This window comes from Mesoplodon bidens, assembly GCF_964165515.1.
Source record: "Mesoplodon bidens genome assembly, contig: HAP1_SCAFFOLD_839, whole genome shotgun sequence".
Lineage (NCBI taxonomy): Eukaryota > Metazoa > Chordata > Mammalia > Artiodactyla > Ziphiidae > Mesoplodon > Mesoplodon bidens.
The window spans coordinates 9,125-30,113 of NW_027671369.1; the positions used below are offsets into that span (position 1 = coordinate 9,125).

General features: G+C 44.6%; 1 protein-coding gene across 1 annotated transcript; it reads right to left on the reverse strand.

The window, feature by feature from the left end:
* Positions 1-349: 349 nt before the first annotated feature.
* LOC308611483 (ferritin light chain-like) lies at positions 350-18,461 on the reverse strand (the record flags this gene model as incomplete). The annotated part of the gene is made up of 2 exons (XM_081260235.1): positions 350-1,180; positions 18,386-18,461. The coding sequence occupies 2 exons, from the start codon at positions 18,459-18,461 to the stop codon at positions 510-512; spliced, it is 747 nt and encodes a 248-aa protein (XP_081116361.1). The 3' UTR covers positions 350-509.
* Between the last annotated feature and the right edge of the window lie 2,528 nt (positions 18,462-20,989).

A 20,989-nucleotide genomic window follows, 5' to 3' on the forward strand; every position in this document is an offset into this window, starting at 1 on the left:
CCTAGACCTACTGAATCAAAATCTCTGGGGCTGGGACCCAGACACCAAAGTTTCTCTTAAAAGCTCTTTAGGGAAAGGGATATGGGAACAGATGTATATGTATAACTGATTCAGTTTGTTATAAAGCAGAAACTAATTAAAAAAATATTTAATACTAAAAAAAAAAAAGAGCTCTTTAGGTAATTCATACGAGCAGCAAAGCTTGAGAACCAGCCCAATAACGGGAACAAACGTATTTCACACAGATAAAGTGGGGCAATTCATATGTTAAAAGAACATGAATATATATATATATATATATATATATATATATATATATATATATATATATTTCTTTTTTTCTCTTTATTCTGTTTGTGTTTCAAATAGGCTTTTTTTTTCCTTCTGCAAAAAGCGTTATTGTTTCCATTTGGTCCAAGGCTTGGGAGAGTGCTCCAGGGCGGTTACAAAGCTGCCTAGTGGCTGCAGAGCTGGGCTTCGGGCAGAAGCTCTGATGCCAGAGGGGCTCCTCAGAGGCCGCTGGACTTCAGAGACTCCTGTTTGTGCTCGAGCGTGAGCCTTTCGAAAAGATACTCGCCCAGCACAGCCTGCGGACCAGCCAGCCTGCGGAGGTTGGTCAGGTGGTTGCCCATCTTCTTGATGAGTTTCAGCTGCTCCTCCAGGAAGCGGCTCTCCAGGAAGTCACAGAGGTGAGAGTCTGCGCGGGCAGGACCCAGGGCGCGCAGATCCGATAGTGCCTGGTTCAGGTTCTTCTCCCTAAGAATGGCGGCTTGCACAGTGTCCTGGGTTTTACCCCACTCATCTTGAGAAGGCTTCCGCGCATCCTGGAAGAGGGCGCGGCCGCAGCACTTGTTTTGCATTTTCAAGAGTCGCTGGGCGCCCTCACACTTCTCTTCAGCCAGTTGGCGAAAACTGTGGCCCCCATTGTCCAGAGTCCCACTGTTGCTGTGGAAATAGAAGCTTAGAGAGAGGTAAGTGTCCACAGATGCATGTTGAACAGGCGGTGGATGGCGGCCTCCACCTCGATGGAATAATTCTGACGAACCTGGGAACTCGTGGTTGATCAGTGATAAGGAGCTAAGCTCCAAAAACGGTGTTGGCCTGTCCTGGAGGCTGAGGATAGCTGAGTGGCTGATTCCAAAGGTTGCGACAGGAAGAAATGTTGGAGTGTGGTCGGGGGCTGGAGCAAGGAGCGTCCCTGGGTCTGTTCATTCCAAACACTGTTGAAGCCAAAGACAGATCTGCAGGACTGCCGAGTGCACTGCCTCAAATAGGCTTTGATATAAATGAACAAGAAGTCCAAGCAAGGACAAAACTTACCCTTCCCCCCACCAAAATAGCTGGTGATACTAGAATCTAGATCTGGGAAGGGCTTCTTCCATTACTTTAACATTCCAAGCCACTAGAGCAGTGGTTCTCAAAGTATGGTCACCTTGTAACCAAGCAGTACCCTATGGGGCCTTCCTAGGCCAGACCCATCCTCCATAGCCTCTGCTGTAGTTCCTCTCTGAAGTCCTCAGATAATAGTATCTCAGGCATATTTCTTGAGTTTTCAGATGCTAAAAACCACCACCCAGTGGAAGAAGTTAACTCTTTGATGATCATGAGCACACAGCCCCCAGACCTTCTGGCACCTAAGGATGGATAATGTTACCTGCCCTGTGGCCTCAACATCAGCCAGTCAGATGATTGTGCACGAGCTGATCACATTCCCTGGGACGTCCCTCCCTCACGTGGCCTTTAAAAATGCTTTGCTGGAATCCTTTGGAGATTTCAGGGTTTTTGGAACACGGGCCACCCCTCTCCTTGCTCGATCCTGCAATAAACCTTTCTCTGCCCCAGACTCCAACCTTTCGGTTTGTTTGGCCTCACTGTGCTTCAGACACACGAACGTGCATTCGGTAACAACCTGACCAGCTTTACCAGCGTCCCCTGATAATGTGTCAGATATTCAAGTTTTAGGGCCCTGTCCCAGCCCTATGGAATGAGCAACTCTAGTGGGGCTCAGTGATCTCTGTTATAACTGGCCCTCCAGATGATTTTTATTCACCTTAAAGTTTGAAAATATCTGCATTGTCAGCTGCCAAAGCGTCCACCAGCAGGTGAAGGGGAGAGATGCCTGGAAAAGATAGGGAGTAGCCAAGGCAAGTAGAGCAGCATTTGCCGTGGTAGTAATGGAGAATGCCTTTTCTCCACTGGTTGGCACAGACAAGTATCTGGGGGCAGTGGCAGGGTTATTTAGGATGCTTTACATTTCAATGTAGAGTGACCTCTGTCCTGGTTTGCCAGGGACTTCCCCTGTGTGAGCACTTAAAATCTCATCCTGGCAAACCCCTTAGCCCTGGATTTGAAGAACTTAGGAAATCACATGAAATTTAGGGGAAACATGATCTAGGTTTTGGGCAAGTCACAAGTGCTAATTAAAGCTAAGCAAGTATGGACAACATCTAGCCTTCTTTACCCCTTTGCAGGAAGGTAAATCTGATTGGGTAAAAGAACTTATTGTTAAGAAATCTTTGTAGAAACATCCCCTTCTGCTTAGTCCGCTGGTTCTCACTTCTGGCTAGACAATGGCATCGTCTGAGGAGATTTAAAATGATTTTATTGGTTTAGGATGACCAACTGTTGGTGTGAGGGTTTTTAAAAAGTGCTTCAGATGATTCTAATGTGCAGCCAAATTTAGGTGCCACTGCTTAAGCTTTTGAACCGCTGCTACATATTTTCACCTCATCTTCCTATGAGAATATCCAACTGTAGTTGGTTTGTTTTTTTTTCTTTTTCTTTTTTTAACTGTCTTATTATAAGATTTACTGTCTAAAATAAGATTGAATGTACAGAAAATCCTGCTAGTCCATCTGGTATAGCTGGATCCTTAGAATAATATTGTTAAGATATATACCATTTAAGTGTTGTGATTGGCCTTTTAAAAATGAACATATGCATTGAATTATTACCATCTGTTTTGAAGCTGTCATGTTGGGTAGCTATACCTCTAATCTGCTGCCATTGCTAAATATCTGGACACCTCTTATTAGGAATTGCTTTTAAACATCTTTCGGGGTTAAAACCAAGATTGCTGTATTATTTGTACTGGGACCACAAAAACCTCACAAAGATCCCCCGCTGTACTTTCTACCCCCATGTCTAACCCTTGGCAACTTCTAATCTGTTCTCCATCTCCACAGTTTTGTTATTTTAAGAATAATATGTAAATATCATAATGAATTACTTCATCTTCGGAGATTGGCTTTTTAAAATTTTTCCCTCGGCATCATTCCCTTGAAGTTCATTTCAATTTTTGCATATATTAATAATTTGTTCCTTTTTGTTGCTCGGTAGTATTCTATCATAAGATTTTATCACAATTTGTTTCAACATTCATCCATTGAAAGACATTTGGGTAGTGGCCAGTTTTGGGCTGTTATAAATAAAACTGCTATGAACATTTATGTGTAAGTTTCTGTGGGAACTTAATGAAGTTTTTGTTTCTTTTGGATAAATGCTCAAGAGTACAATTACTGTGTTGTAGGGTGAATCTACTTTTAGGATTAAAAGAGACGGTCACGCTGTTTCTCAGAGTGGCTAAACCATTTTATTTTCCCACCAGTGATGTGAGATCCTTTTTCTATGTACTCACCAGCATTTGATGTTGTCACTATACTTTAATTTTCGTTATTCTCTGATATCTCATTATGGTCTGAATTTGCATTTCCCTAATGGCTAATGATGTTGAGCATCTTTTCATATGCTTCTTTGCCATGTGTATATTCTCTTCCATGAAATGTCTGTTCCTGTCTTCTGCCTATTTTCTAGTTGGGTTTTTTTAAGTTGTTTGGAGAGTTCTTTGTATATTATAGATACAAGTCATTTGTCTCATGTGGGATTTTCCAATATGTTTTCCCACTGTGTAATTTGAGTTTTCATCCACTTAAAATGATCTTCTATGAAGCATTTTTAACTCATTTTGATGAGATCCAATTTATCAATGTCTGCTTTTATTGATCATACTTTCGGTGTCAAGTCTAAGAATTATTCACGTAGTTCTAGATGCCAAAGATTTTCTCCTATTTTTTTTTCTAAAAGTGTCCTGCTTTTACATTGAAGATTATGATCCACTTTGATTTAATTTTTGTGTAAGGTGTGGAGGTTTAGGTTAAGGTTCATTTTTTGTTTGTTTTTGTCGAGGGATGTCCAACTGTTTCAGTACCATTTTTTGAAAAGTCTATTCTTCCTTGATAGCTTTCACACTGCTGTCAAGAACAAGTTAAATGTATTTATGTCAGTCTATTTCTGGGTTCTCTATTCCATTCCATTGATCTGTGTATCTAACCTCCATCATTACTGCAAAATCTTGAAATTGGGTAGATGAATTCCTCCCATTTTAATCTTCCTTTACAAATTGTTTTAGCTATTCTTCAGCCTCTTCTTACTATATAAATCTTAGAATAAGCTTGTCTATATCCACAAAAACCTTGAGGGCATTTTAAGAGTAACTCTGTTAAGCCTCTTAACTTGGGGAGAATTGACATCTTTATTATGTTGTGTTTTCTAATCCATGAACAAGGTATGTCTCACTATTTGTTTGGGACTTTTACATTTTTCTTCATCAGCATTTTGTAATTTTCAGTATAGAGGACCTATAAATGTCTTATTGGGCTTATATTTAAGTATTTATTTAGGTCAGTTGTAAATGGCATCACATATTTTTATTTAAGCTTCTACACATTTGTTATTAATATATAATTTGATAAAACTATTGATTTGTACTCTAAAACATTTACAAACTAATATTATTTCTCAAGCTTTTTGTGGATTCCTTGGTATTTTCTCCATTTAGGTTATCATCTCCTCTTCAGATACCGTTTTACTTTTCCTTATTTAATATAATAGTATATATTACTGTTCAACATTCAGTAGGATATATTCCTTCCTATTCAACGTAGTAGGAATAGTCCTTTTATCTTTTAAATAAATGTTTTAAAATTTTAACTTTTAAATTTATGTATTTATTTATTTTTGCTTTACTTTCTTACTAGAACCTCCATTAATATATTTAATAAAAGTGGTGAGGGCAGATATCGGTGCCTTGTTTCTGATCTTACAGAGAAAGCATTCAGTCTTTCACAGTTAAATATAATGTCGGTATAGGTTGTTTGTAGACGCTCTTGATGAGTTTCAGTATGTTCCTTTTCTATTCCTAGTTTGCTTGGGGGTTTTTTTCTTCTTTTTAAAAATTTTTTAACTTTATTATTATTTTTTACAACTTTATTGGAGTATAATTTCTTCACAATGGTGTGTTAGTTTCTGTTTTATAACAAAGTGAATCAGTTATACATATACATATGTTCCCATATCTCTTCCCTCTTGCGTCTCCTTCCCACCCTCCCTATCCCACCCCTCCAGGCGGTCACAAAGTACCGATCTGATCTCCCTGTGCTATGCGGCTGCTTCCCACTAGCTATCTACCTTACGTTTGGTAGTGTATATATGTCCATGCCGCTCTTTCACTTTGTCACAGCTTACCCTTCCGCCTCCCCATATCTTCAAGTCCATTCTCTAGTAGGTCTGTGTCTTTATTCCTGTCTTACCCCTATGTTCTTCATGACATTTTTTTTTCTTAAATTCCATATATATGTGTCAGCATACGGTATTTGTCTTTCTCTTTCTGACTTACTTCACTCTGTATGACAGGCTCTAGGTCCATCCACCTCATTACAAATAGCTCAATTTCGTTTCTTTTTATGGCTGAGTAATATTCCATTGTATATATGTGCCACATCTTCTTTACCCATTCATCCGATGATGGACACTTAGGTTGTTTCCATCTCCGGGCTATTGTAAATAGGGCTGCTATGAACATTTTGGTACATGTCTCTTTTTGAATTATGGTTTTCTCAGGGTATATGCCCAGTAGTGGGATTGCTGGGTCATATGGTAGTTCTATTTGTAGTTTTTTAACGAACCTCCATACCGTTCTCCATAGTGGCTGTACCAATTCACATTCCCACCAGCAGTGCAAGAGTGTTCCCTTTTTTCCACACCCTCTCCAGCATTTATTGTTTCTAGATTTTTTGATGATGGCCATTCTGACTGGTGTGAGATGATATCTCATTGTAGTTTTGATTTGCATTTCTCTACTGAGTAAAGATGTTGAGCATCCTTTCATGTGTTTGTTGGCAGTCTGTATATCTTCTGTGGAGAAATGTCTATTTAGGTCTTCTGCCCATTTTTGGATTGGGTTATTTGTTTTTTTGTTATTGAGCTACATGAGCTGCTTATAAATTTTGGAGATTAATCCTTTGTCAGTTGCTTCATTTGCAAATATTTTCTCCCATTCTGAGGGTTGTCTTTTGGTCTTGTTTATGGTTTCCTTTGCTGTGCAAAAGCTTTTAAGTTTCATTAGGTCCCATTTGTTTATTTTTGTTTTTATTTCCATTTCTCTAGGAGGTGGGTCAAAAAGGATCTTGCTGTGATTTATGTCATAGAGTGTTCTGCCTATGTTTTCCTCTAAGAATTTGATAGTTTCTGGCCTTACATTTAGGTCTTTAATCCATTTTGAGCTTATTTTTGTGTATGGTGTTAGGGAGTGATCGAATCTCATACTTTTACATGTCCCTATCCAGTTTTCCCAGCACCACTTATTGAAGAGACTGTCCTTTCTCCACTGTACATTCCTGCCTCCTTTATCAAAGATAAGGTGACCATATGTGCGTGGGTTTATCTCTGGGCTTTCTATCCTGTTCCATTGATCTATCTTTCTGTTTTTGTGCCAGTACCATGCTGTCTTGATTACTGTAGCTTTGTAGTATAGTCTGAAGTCAGGGAGCCTGATTCCTCCAGCTCCATTTTTCGTCCTCAAGATTGCTTTGGCTATTCGGGGTCTTTTGTGTTTCCATACAAATTGTGAAATTTTTTGTTCTAGTTCTGTGAAAAATGCCAGTGGTAGTTTGATAGGGATTGCATTGAATCTGTAGATTGCTTTGGGTAGTAGAGTCATTTTCACAATGTTGATTCTTCCAATCCAAGAACATGGTACATCTCTCCATCTATTTGTATCATCTTTAATTTCTTTCATCAGTGTCTTATAATTTTCTGCATACAGGTCTTTTGTCTCCTTAGGTAGGTTTATTCCTAGATATTTTATTCTTTTTGTTGCAATGGTAAATGGGAGTGTTTCCTTGATTTCACTTTCAGATTTTTCATCATTAGTATATAGGAATGCCAGAGATTTCTGTGCATTAATTTTGTATCCTGCAACTTTACCAAATTCATTGATTAACTCTAGTAGTTTTCTGGTAGCATCTTTAGGATTCTCTATGCATAGTATCATGTCATCTGCAAACAGTGACAGCTTTACTTCTTCTTTTCCAATTTGGATTCCTTTTATTTCCTTTTCTTCTCTGATTGCTGTGGCTATAACTTCCAAAACTATGTTGAATAAGAGTGGTGAGAGTGGGCAACCTTGTCTTGTTCCTGATCTTAGTGGAAATGGTTTCAGTTTTTCACCATTGAGGACGATGCTGGCTGTGGGTTTGTCATATATGGCCTTTATTATGTTGAGGAAAGTTCCCTCTATGCCTACTTTCTGCAGGGTTTTTATCATAAATGGGTGTTGAATTTTGTCGAAAGCTTTCTCTGCATCTATTGAGATGATCATATGGTTTTTCTCCTTCAATTTGTTAATATGGTGTATCACGTTGATTGATTTGCGTATATTGAAGAATCCTTGCATTCCTGGAATAAACCCCACTTGATCATGGTGTATGATCCTTTTAATGTGCTGTTGGATTCTGTTTGCTAGTATTTTGTTGAGGATTTTTGCATCTATGTTCATCAGTGATATTGGCCTGTAGTTTTCTTTCTTTGTGACATCCTTGTCTGGTTTTGGTATCAAGGTGATGGTGGCCTCGTAGAATGAGTTTGGGAGTGTTCCTCCCTCTGCTATATTTTGGAAGAGTTTCAGAAGGATAGGTGTTAGCTCTTCTCTAAATGCTTGATAGAATTCGCCTGTGAAGCCATCTGGTCCTGGGCTTTTGTTTGTTGGAAGATGTTTTATCACAGTTTCAATTTCAGTGCTTGTGATTGGTCTGTTCATATTTTCTATTTCTTCCTGATTCAGTCTTGGCAGGTTGTGCATTTCTAAGAATTTGTCCATTTCTTCCAGGTTGTCCATTTTATTGGCATAGAGTTGCTTATAGTAATCTCTCCTGATCTTTTGTATTTCTGCAGTGTCAGTTGTTACTTCTCCTTTTTCATTTCTAATTCTATTGATTTGAGTCTTCTCCCTTTTTTTCTTGATGAGTCTGGCTAATGGTTTATCAATTTTGTTTATCTTCTCAAAGAACCAGCTTTTAGTTTTATTGATCTTTGCTATCGTTTCCTTCATTTCTTTTTCATTTATTTCTGATCTGATTTTTATGATTTCTTTCCTTCTGCTAACTTTGGGATGTTTTTGTTCTTCTTTCTGTAATTGCTTTAGGTGCAAGGTTAGGTTGTTTATTTGAGACGTTTCCTGTTTCTTAAGGTGGGATTGTATTGCTATAAACTTCCCTCTTAGAACTGCTTTTGCTGCATCCCATAGGTTTTGGGTCGTCGTGTCTCCATTGTCATTTGTTTCTAGGTATTTTTTAATTTCCTCTTTGATTTCTTCAGTGATCACTTCGTTATTGAGTAGTGTATCCTTTAGCCTCCATGCGTTTGTATTTTTTTACAGCTCTTTTCCTGTAATTGATGTCTAGTCTCATAGCATTGAGGTCGGAAAAGATAGTTGATACAATTTCAATTCAAACAAAATTTTTTTTTAGCTAAGTAGTATTCCATTGTATATATATATATCACATCTTCCTTACCCATTCATCTCTTAATAAACACTTAGCTTGCTTCGATATGTTGTCAATTGTAAATAATGCTGCCATGAACATTAGGGTGCATATATCTTTTCAAATTAATGTTTTTCGGTTTTATTTTTTTCGATATATATCCAGGAATGAAAATGCTGTGTCATATGGTAGTTCTAATTTTTTTTACAAGTTTATTGGAGTACAGTTGATTCACAATGGCGTATTAGTTTCTGCTTTATAACAAAGCGAATCAGTTATACATATACACCTGTTCCCATATCCCCTCCCTCTTGTGTCTCCCTCCCTCCCACCCTGGACCCCTCTTTACCGCTTCCCAGCAGGTGCACTGTCCTCTCCCTGCTGGACTCTCCCTCTCCCTCCCATTCCTCTTCCACGGCCTGGTGGGAGAGTGGGGAGAGGGACAAGGAAACTTAGGGGAAGCAGCAACGTTTCAGCCTTATAAGAGTGAGATAATGGCTTCCGTGGTGGTGCAGTGGTTGAGAGTCCACCTGCCGATGCAGGGGACACGGGTTGGTACCCCGGTTTGGGAAGATCCCACATGCCGCGGAGTGGCTGGGCCCATGAGCCATGGCCGCTGAGCCTGCGCGTCCGGAGCCTGTCCTCCACAACGGGAGAGGCCACAACCGTGAGAGGCCCGCGTACCCCCCCCCAAAAAAAAATAAATAAAGAGTGAGATAAGTATGTAAAAAAAGATCCCAGGTACATCGACTCAGTGGATTAAAAAGTTACGTTAAAACACGCAATTTGGCAAAGCTCTTTGGCTGAATGTTTACTGACACTGTGTTCAGAATTCTGTACTGGGGGAGTACACGTCCGCTCCCCTCAGGCACCTTTGAGTCCAAGAGCCATTTGGAGAAGCTAAAATCATAGAAAACTACAGGTGCTCACACACCCTTCAAAGGGTGTCTACAAACACACACACACACACACACACACACACACACACACACAAAGGGCACCTTTGGATGTCACAAAGTCCATGGATTATCCAAAGCCTGCCCCTTGATTCCAGTTAAGAAGTTCTAGTCTACTTATCAAAATCTTGAGAATGTGGTATCACTGTTGACCCAGAGATTTCACTACCTGAATAAAAATGTCACATGTACAAAATACTAAATGGAAAAAACTCCAGTTCAACACAGATTATTCTTCTGAATAAAAATGTCACATGCACAAAAAGACTAAATGGAAAAATTTCCAATTCCAGACAGGTTATTTTTTTTTTTTTTTTTCTTTTTGCGGTATGCGGGCCTCTCACTCTTGTGGCCTCTCCCGTTGCGGAGCACAGGCTCCGGATGCGCAGGCCCAGCTGCCATGGCTCACGGGCCCAGCCGCTCCGCGGCATATGGGATCCTCCCAGACCGGGGCACGAACCCGTATCCCCTGCATCGGCAGGCGGACTCTCAACCACTGCGCCACCAGCGAGGCCCAAGACAGGTTATTTTTCTATGAGGGTAGGAAGTATATGGTAGCCGAGATGCAGAGAAGAAAATAGCCAACTCAGGGTCATGCAGTGTCACTGGAAGCTTCTTCTGAACCTCCCAACTCGTACTTCCACTCCTCCCCTTGGGGTCTGAGTCTTGCTTTTTTTCGTGGGTTTCCCTGGTGGCACAGTGGTCAAGAATCCGCCTGCCGATGCAGGGGACACAGGTTCGAGCCCTGGTCCGGGAAGATCCCACATACCGCGGAGCACCTAATGCCCGTGCGCCACAACTACTGAGCCTGCAAGCCATAACTCCTCAGCCCGCGAGCCACAACTACTGAGCCCACGCGCCTAGGGCCCATGCTCTGCCGCAAAGAGAAGCCACCTCAATGAGAAGCCTGCACACTGCACCGAAGAGTAGCCCCCGCTCGCCGCGACTAGAGAAAGCCTGCGCCCAGCAACGAAGACCCAACACAGCCGAAAATAAGTAAAACAAAAATCTTAAGGAAGGAAAACAAGAATTCTTATTGTTGTGCAACCATCCCGACCATCCATCTCCAGAATGTTTTCATCCTGTCCAAGTGAAACTCTGTCCCCATTAAACACTGACTCCCCACCCCCCTCCCAGCCCCTGACACCCACCACTCCACTTTCTGTCTCTATGAATTTGACCCATCTGGGGACCTCACAGAAGTGGAATCATGTAACATTTGTCCATTTGTATCTGACTTATCCACTTAGCTTAATGTCTTCGCGTGTCATCTGTGTGGTAGCCTGTGTCAAAATTTCCTTCCTAGACCCCAAAGCCAGTGTGGACAGTACACAGTGAGTGAGAAGGAAATAAAACCGTGGGTCTGAAGAAGTTCAGATGTTTGCCAAGTGCAGTGGGAAAGCAGTGAATGAGAGGTGTCCTGATCCAGTTTGCACTGAAAGAGGAACAATTGATTTTGGCTGCTGCATAAATGGATGGGGTGGGGATTCAGTAAGAGTGGAAGTCGGGAGACCCAGATAAGGTTAGGAATTTGGCGTGGTAGTCCAGGAAGACGATGTCTGAGAAGATGGAGAGAAGTAAACAAGTTCTCTATATTTGGAGGGAGAATCAGCAGGGCTCATCGGGGGATCAGAGTGCGGGGAGGTAGCGGGGCGCTATTCTGTTTACTCTGTGTGCACGTGTGTGCTTATGCCTCTACTGCTGAGACTTAATTGTTTCTACAAAGAAACACTAACCTTTCCTCTTAAAAGTGGAATTGTTAAATTTTCACTGTTCATACAAAGAAATGTCAATCTTTGAAAAATACATAAATGGTCTTTGTATCAATTAGAAACTTTCCTTCCTGTTTGTGGGTGAATAATATCTGTTGTGTGAATATACACACTACATTTTCTTGATCCATTCATCTGTCAGTGAACACTTGGTTTGTTTCCACAGTTTGGCTCTGAATCTTGCTTTTGAATTATTGTTTGGACTTTGATGAGAAGTATCTCTGTTGTTCAGGATGTGCCCAGAGGTTTATTCTGTCTTCTGATCACTTCCATATTTCTAATTAGCCCAAGCAATGCATACGTAGAGTCAAATCAGTTCATCCAAGGTGCAGGGACTGAGTGTCTCTTTGGTTTGCACTCGTGGACTTTCTGAGATGTTCTAGGTCTCAGAGGCCGTGCAAAGAGTGTCTGAGGTCCTCCAGAGCTGCCACAGCCTGGCTCTCCTCAGGGTCTGCACTGCTGGGAAAAGCACTGCTGCTTGAGGACCTGTGTCCCTCTGCTGTAGACGTTGCATTTTTAGGAGGCAAATGAATTCAGATTTGCGTTCATCATGCTTTCAACCATCACAGCTGATTGGGTCCTTGTATAACAAAACAGAAGTTCACTCTCCCTCTTGGCTAACAGGCTTTCAAATATTAGAAGGTTGGTATTCTGTCCCCATGAAAATTTCTCTTGTATACTGTGAAATACCCTGATTGCTTTATCTAGTCTTCAGATCTGGATTTGCATAATCCCACCCCACCGCACCTTGTCCAAATGTGCAACAGTCGGGTGGGACCCATCTTAAGATGTGTTGGTATGTTGTCCAAAAATGGCGTAAACAGCCCAGATTGAATGTGATGTTGTAAGTGAGCAGGACCTTGTGGGGCCTTCCTGGGACGGATTCTCCCCATGTCTTCTGCCTGCTTCTCGTCTTTAGAAAATTTTAGCCTCCTAGCCTTCTGTGAGTTGGAAACAAACAATTTAATCAGAGAAGGGAGAAAGTGCCAAAAGAAAGGAAAAGAGTCCCAGAAGACCAAATAATACTAGTGTAGCCGTTAAACAAAGTCAAGGACCTTTAGTTCCTCCTCAAGGGCTGTAGATACTGTTCTGAGCCACGTCCTTGGAGCTGTTTTGCAGAGACTGAAGCCCCCAGCAGGGGGGAGGAAGGTAACTGCATGCTGCCCACAAGCACGTAGACCCCAGACCAGCTGGAACCAGCCGGTTGATGATGTTGACCTCAGATTACCTCACCACCAACCAATCGGAAGAATGTCCACAAGCTGACCACACACCCCTCAACCTCCTCTCCCTCACCCCACTCGTTTGTAATTCACTTTAAACATTTTTTAAATTTTATATTGGGAGTATAGTTGATTTACAGTGTTGTGTTAGTTTCCGGTGTACAGCAAAGTGATTCAGTTATATGGACACAGATATCTATTCTTTTTCAGATTGTTTTCCCATTTAGGTTATTACCGAATTTTGCTTTTTTTTCGTGGTGCTGTGTGGCTTGTAGGATCTCAGTTCCCTGACCAGGGATTGAACCCAGGCCACGGCCGTGAAAGACCAGAATCCTAACCTCTGGGCCACCAGGGAACTCCCTAGGTTAATACAGAATATTGAGTAGAGATCCCTGTGCTCTACAGGAGGTCCTTGTTGATGTCCTGTTTTATATATAGTTGTGTGCATATGTTAGCCCCAACCTCCTGATCTATCCCTCTCCCCCACCTTTTCCCTTTGGTAAACATAAGTTTTTTTTCTATGTCTGTGAGTCTGTTTCCGTTTTGTTCAGAAGTTCATCCGTATCACTGTTTTAGATTCCACACAGGAGTGGTAGCATATGGTATTTGTCTTTGTCTGACGTCCTTCACTTAGTCTGATAATCTCTAGGTCCATCCATGTTGCTGCACATGGCATAATCTCATTCTTTTTTATGGCTGAGTAGTATTCCATCACACATATGTACCACATCTTCCCTATCCATTCCTCTGTCGATGGACATTTAAGTTGCTTCCATGTCTTGGCTATTGTAAATCGTACTGCTATACATATTGGGGTGCGTGTGTCTTCTTGAATTATGGTTTTCTCTGGGTACATGCCCAGGAGTGGGATTGCTGGGTCCTACGGTAGCTCTAGCTTTAGTGTTTTGAGGAACCTCCACACTGTTCTGCATAGCGGCAGCCCCAGTGTACATTCCCACCAACAGCCTCACCCCATCTGTAAACACCTTTCCCTGAAAGCCACGGGGGAGTGGGGGCCTTTTGAGCCCTAGATACCTGGACCCCTTGCTTGTTGCCCTGCCATAAACGCGGCACTTTCCTTCACCGTGACCCGTGTCCGTAGACGGGCTTTAGTGCGTGCGGGCGAGTGGACCCAAGTGTGGTTCCGTAACAGCGTGTTTGGAGATCAGCAGAACTGTCGCCTCTCCTCCTCTCTCTTCCTCCTGCGGATGCAGTTTAATACAACAACGGCTGTAGCTCTAGTGCAGAAATATCAGTGGGGTGAAGCAGAAGGGCTTTGTCAATACAGTCCTTTGGGCATGAGAGTCCCGTGGAGAAAATATTCCAACACAGATGCCTGGACCCAGCCTCACAGATTCTAATTCCACAGCACTGAGCCAGGGCCTAATTTTAACCTTCTCAATGGACATGCTTCTGATGTGGAAATGACTGGGTGGGATGTGCCACCCAGGCTGGTGCAGTAGGGGGTCTTCAAGGCATCGTTGAATGCAATAAGCAGGAGGGAGGTGAACCGTGACCTGGATTTCAACCAGGCAGCCTCTGGCAGGGCTGTGGCCGGGCCATGGGTCCACAGCTGAGCAGACGTCTGTGTCAGCCTGCAGTCCTCCTGCCAACGGGTCCGTGACAAGCCCTCCAGCGGCCTGGTGCTGCTGCGGATGAGCAGCCCTGGGATCGGAGTTCAGCCCAGGCACCTACCTGCTACATACATAGTGCATGTGCTTGTGAGGAAACCGCCCTCTCCACCAGGAAGCCTGGAGCACATCCTCCCGTACAGCCCTCAGAGGGGACCAACCCTGCTGACACCTTGATCTCACACTTGCAGCCTGCGTAAATGTCGGACAGTGCATTTGTGTTGCTTAAGCCCGCCAGTGTGTCGTATTTTGTGACGCAGCCCAAGTAAACTGCTACGACCTGTATTTTGAATAAGAAGGAATTCACATGAGGCGGTCACTTTCCTGCTTCCCCTGCCTTTATTTTTTATTTTTATTTGTAAAAAATTATTTATCTCTCTTAGGCTGCATCGTGTCTAATTGCAGCACGCGGGCTTAATTGCCCCGTGGCGTGTGGGATCTTAGCTCCCGGACCAGCGTTCCCAGGCTTTGAACCCACATACCCTGTATTAGAAGGCGGATTCTTTACCACTGGAACACCAGGGAAGTCCCTCCCCTGCCTTTAAATTAAGACGTGTCGCTGAGCTTCAAAGAAGAGCCTGTCCTTTTCTGTTAGATTACAAACTTGAGTTTTCTTCTTAAACAGTGCGTTTCCTGGTTCTGGTAGATGTGTTAGTGTTGAAAAAAATGGTTGAGAGACTTTAAGAGGAAAATGATTTTACAAATCCTGAAGATGGGTGCCAGTTATCTTGATAAAATTGGTATGTTAAGAGACCCAAAATAAACAGGAGAAAACACAGGCAACTACTTAGGAAATGCAGGATGGGAAAGGCTTCTTCAAGTACAGTGTCCAAGCTGATGAAAAGTATGAAGTGAAAGTGAAAGATTTGAACACAAAATATCTTTTTAAGTGTCTGTATAACAGAATGTGAGAGTAAAAAATTAAGTTAAAAAGAGAAAGAACAGGGCTTCCCTGGTGGCGCAGTGGTTGAGAGTCCGCCTGCCGATGCAGGGGACACGGGTTCGTGCCCCGGTCTGGGAAGATCCCACATGCCGCGGAGCGGCTGGGCCCGTGAGCCATGGCTGCTGAGCCTGCGCATCCGGAGCCTGTGCTCTGCAAGGGGAGAGGCCACAACAGTGAGAGGCCCGCCTACCGCAAAAAAAAAAAAAAAAAAAAAAAAAAAAAAGAGAAAGAACAGGGATTGACAGATACACACTTTTATATGTAAAATAGATAAACAGTAAGGACCTACTGTATAGCCCAGGGAACTATGTTCAATATCTTGTAATAACCCATAATGGAAAAAAGAACCTGAAAAAGAATACATATATTCTTACATAAATACATGTAACTGAGTCACTTTGCTGTACACCTGAAATATTGCAAACGAAGTATACTTCAATAAAAATAGATAAGTGACAAAGTAGGGAAAATATCTGTATTTAATAGAAATGCAGATACAAAAAGAGAAAGCTTTATATTGTAAATATCCATATATATGAAGAGATCTTAATGAAAGCAAACTAAAAGGTGGCCATTGGTGCTTCTGGTCAAGGTGAAATCGCAGGGTCCAGGTTTACCCTCCTAGCTTCAACAACTTTAAAAAGGGGGAAATGTATGAAATGACAGTTTTTCGCCTTTTGGAGAGAGGGGTGAGTCGTGAGAGACATCAGCTCACTGCTGAACATCCTGTTCATTGGGATGACTCCGTACTTATTATTCCCTTTTTTAGAGCATTTCCTGAAGACAGCTTGTAATAGAAAGACTTCCAGAGAGTGTCCAGGGCAGGGGGCTGGGGAGCCCAGCATGTCTCTGGGCTGGAGGGATAGAGTGAGGTGTTGAGGTGGGCACAGCAGCTGGGGTTCACAGGCCACCCCAGTCTTCTGCTGAGACACGGTCAGTGCACGTGGGTGAGGTGAGAACTGGAGGCCTGGTGGCGTGCTCATGGGCGCACTGCCCTTCCAAGGCGCTTCCCAGCAAGGTACTCCGTGTAGCTGATGTCCTTACGTGGTGAACTTGGAAAATGCGAGAAATGCGCCCTGGAGGTTTGCCAGGCTCAGGCTCAGAGGAGGTGTGGTCGCTGTCATTCCCACACAAGCAGCATTTCATCGGTGAGAATTCAGGCAGAGGCCACAGTCAGCAGCAGCAAGAACTGGAAAAGACCATTCGTGGCTCTAAGCAGCCACTTCCAAGAGCAGTTTTGGAGAAGCACACATTTTGTGCAGGATTCATTTAATGTGGCAGTTCAGCTGGGGAAATCAGGAATGGGTTAGGTGCTTATTCATTTGCATGAATCATCACTTCTTATTTCCGTTTTTAGAGGATTTCCTCAAGACGCATGTAATAGAAATACTTCCTCTGTCCCTTTCGTAAGTATCTAAATCTTTTTAAAAGCTAAATCAGTCCCTTGCCAGCATTACAACCCAGGAATGTTTATGTTAAGGACCTGAGAGCTATCTTCTTTATCTCTCTGTCACCAGGGGAGTTTAGGCTAGGTGTTAGGCACTTTCCTCTGAGCTATAAGTACGTGCTTGTCCTAGAGATAGGAGAAGTTGTCTTTCTCCTTTGGATAAAGGGTATTAACTAGCATGGACAACCACCGAGATGACCAGGTGAATTTAGGATGTACTCTGAAAGAATGTATGCCATTTTTATGGTGGTGTCAAGTCTATTCCCATGAGGCAAGTTCCCGTTTATCTTGAGAACCTGTATGCAACAGATTTTATCTGCTGAGCTATAAAAAAAAAAAGGTGAGGTTGATTTCATTTGCACAAACATTAGTGGTTCACCTGTGGGTGCACAGCACAGTCTGGTTTAATGGTTATTCAACAGTAAAACCGTTTTCTTTCTCTCTACATTTGTGGAGAGGATTTTCTCGGTTGGCGAGAGATTTTTTATTTTTATTTTGTGTGTTCGTTAATTAATTAATTAATGAGACTGTGCTGCACAGCATGCGGGATCTTAGTTCCCCAACCAGGAATCAAACACGTGCCCCCTGCAGTGGAAACTAGGAGTCTTCACCACTGGACCACCAGGGAAGTCCCTGGAGATTTTATTTTTACCTTTTCCCCTAGCAGCTTTTAAGGAACAGTTGGCCAAGAACACAGTTATATTATTTCACCCCCAGTGATAAATAGTGATAAATCATTACCCTTCTGATTCCATTTTTGAAAAATGATATTTTTACCTAACATAAACAGTATCCTCTTTAAGAGGTAAGATCCCAGGTATCTGTTTTCTGTTTTCGGTTTGTGTGTACGTTCTGATTTTCGTACAGTTTTTAATGCGTTGGTTGTGTAATCTAAACAGCTACAGTTTCTATTTTCTTTTTCTTCCGTGGGCAATATTAGTTTGTGTCATGGCTGGGCATTTATTGTATTCTAGGATTTGAATGAAAGTTGTAGCGTTTCAGTTAAGCGAACATGATACCCTCCTTCCCCTCTCCTGGTGGTGGGGGAATCTCAGATGTAACCCGAAATGTCCCAGGGCCGGGAAAGGACCAGGGAGCCTGGAGACCATCACACAGCCCCCACTTGAGGCCACACCTTTCCTTGATCCCTAACAGGAGTGAAGACAAATGGGCAATGGAGTCCCTGGTCCAGGCGGCACACCCTCGCAGCACAGCAGCACTTGAGCGCCAGATGAGAAGGAGACATTTCATACGCTCACTATCTTGACGGCACGGAGACTTCGGGGAGGCTTCTGGAGTCCGGGTACTTGTCCCGTGCTCCTGGCGGGCTTTGGCAGGCGGACTTCGGGCGTCCGCCTGCGCAGGTGCGCCTCATGATTTGTGCGTGTTGGCGCACGCGCACCGTCGCCGCCCCGCCCCCGCTTCCTGTGCGTGCCCAGGTCGTCGCTGGCCGTCGTTCCCCCGTCTTGGCCTCTTGCGGGCGAGCATTTCGGGGCCTGCGGGGCGGTACGCTGTCCGGGCCGGCCGGCAGCCCGCGGGAGCGGGCTGTGCGGGCGAGGGTTCGCGTGGGCCGGGCGGAGGCTGGAACTGCGACCTCCGAGCTCGAGCTGCGGAGCCCGCGTTTGGGCCGGAGTGGCCGGGCGGCCGGCAGCGGTGCAGTGCCCGACCATGTGCAGCGCGGGGCCAAGCGAGGTCCCGGGAGGGACGTGGGCCCAGAGCCGGCTCCTCTGGCCCAGTGGTCTCGGGAGGCGGAGCGGAGGGACCCCGAGAGAGGAGCGCGCCCGAGGAGCAGCCCCCGGACCGGAGCCTCGGGAGCCCGGGGCCGGTGAGCGAGTCCCGACGGGGTAGGTGTTGCGTCTGCAGGCCTGTAGTTGGTTGTGGAGCCTGCGGCCCTTGAAGAGCAGGGCTTGGGGTAGCCCGCCCCGGGCCCCGCGGTAGAGCCACCTGGAGGGTTTGACCGCTTCCCGGAGGTGGAGGGTCCGGGCTGGAGGACAGGGCTGGCTGCTCCAGATGGGGCTCCCCTGGGACTTGTGAGCTCTGGGTGTCCTGGGGGAGCAGGGTCCACAGGCTCGGCCGGGACGTGCCGCGTCTTCCCCTCCGTCCAACCCCGATCCTCCCCCTCCTCCTCGTCCTCCCCCGCCTCCTCGTCCTCCCCCTCCTGTCGCCGTCTCGGCATCTCGCACGTATGTCTCAAGGCGCGTCAGCACCTTGGTTGTGTAATGTAAGCGTCCGCCGACCCCCTGGGTTGTGCCCTGTGGAGTCGCACAGTGTAATCGGTGCAGGATGAGTCTGCAGGGCTTCTGTCCTGCTGCCTCGGGTGAGGAAGGAAGCGATGGGGCCTGAGAAGGGAGATGACTTGTCCTAGACCCTCACCGGGTGTGCACGTGGGGTCGCTCACAGGACTCCAAACTCCTAGGGCAGGTGTTCTGTCCACTTAAAGTCAGCTTTAATAAAAGATGTTTTCGAGCGTCGCACTTAAGTTTGTAAAGTTTGTACAAATCATTGCAAGACTGAAACGCACCTGAGTGTGTCCCTTTATTCTGGGTATCCTGTGGATGTTGTGATCTAAGTTGTTAACAGACTGAGAAGAGATAAACTATAAGCGTTTTTTAATTTCATATTTAATGACGGAGGTTTATTTTAATAGGATTCAATGTACACTCGCTACGGAAAAATAAAGTATCCCCTCAGGTACCAGAGTCACGTGGGAGTTACAGACCTGAGGGTGGTTGCTCCCTCCTTATTCTCACAGGCCCTTCTGAAGGTGAAAGGACGGGTCTCCCACAGGTGTCTCTTGTGGAGCGCGGGGCGGGTGCTCGTGCACCCCGAGCCGCTTCAGTCGTAGCTTCACTGCCTGCGTTTTCCTTCTCCAGGTCCGCCTCCACTGTCACAGTCCTGCACGTTGTTCCAAGAGCAGCGGAAAATGAGTCAGCCTCTGGTGAGTTTTGCTGTTTACGTATTTACCTGCTGCTGTTCTTTTGTGATAACACCTTGGGAGGCGAATAGTTCAAAAGTTAAAATGGGAAAGTAGGAGTCGGTAAAAGATGTGGTTAGACAAAGTGTAGAGGAGCAGGTCAGCACCAAGTGTTTCTGGCAAGTTCTGCGTGTAGATCCCAGGATCCTCTTAGAGCCACAGTACAAGCCTCGTGTTCTTGACATTTGTGGCAAAACACCATCCCTTGCTTGACTTATATGGTCCTGCCAAATCACTTTTGTTCTCGAGCGTTAAAAGGTTTCCCTGAGGATCCCGCTGTAGGCCGCGAGCCTTCCTGAGCAACAGCCCCTAACGTGTTGACGTTGGTGCCTTCCTCGTGCTTCCTGTAAGCCGAGAGCGTGCTGTCCAGGGAGCACTCAGTGCATATAAGTTGTCTGTTCAGTAGAACACCGTTGTCATATAGGTACATTGTTTTCAGTGCTCAGTCGAGGGATGCAATGAGGATCATCTGGAAGAACAGCCTTGTCACCCTTCCAGTAAACTGTGCTCTTTGTCTCTTACAATCTCAGAGGGTCGCGCTACACACCATGCAGTGAGGTCTCTGGCAAAGATTCTTGTTTCCCAGCTGAATTGTATCGTGCAGCCTGCGGTCTTGGTTCTGCCCCTCCACGGAACCTGATCCGGTTGAGGTGACCTGGCATCCAGCATACAAAGCAGTGGAGATTTGCCAGTCGTCACCTCAGACCACTGTCGCCTTGCCATCTGCAGAGTCTGCGCTGTTGGTTTCTGTGACAGATCTCTCCTTGCTGTCTTCCTGACTGACTCTGTCTTCCGCCCTCTGTGTGTGTTGTCGTTTCACCCTTGGTCCATGACTCTCCACCCCGTCTGATCTCACCCTCTGGCGCTTTTCACCTCCAGCTCTGTCAGGTCTCCCACCTGGACCAGACAGATGCCTCTGTCCAGCCACTTGCCAGCATCTCTATGGCGTTTGTCCAAAGGGCACCTCGGATGACTAGATCCAGTAGATCCAGAAATGATTATTTACAGCTCCCCTGCCCCTTGCCTTGTCCTGTTGTCTCTGGCGGCTCATCGTTGCATCATCCAGCCTGTCACCTGCCCAGACAAATGAGTTCATTCTAAAGTCCTTCTCCATCCTCTGTTACCACGTTGTAGTGTGAGGCTTGTTAATGTCGTCTTCTGAATGGTTTTTATTCGTTCTCCTTCATCCCATACTTGCTACCATTAAAACAGCTTATCTGTTCA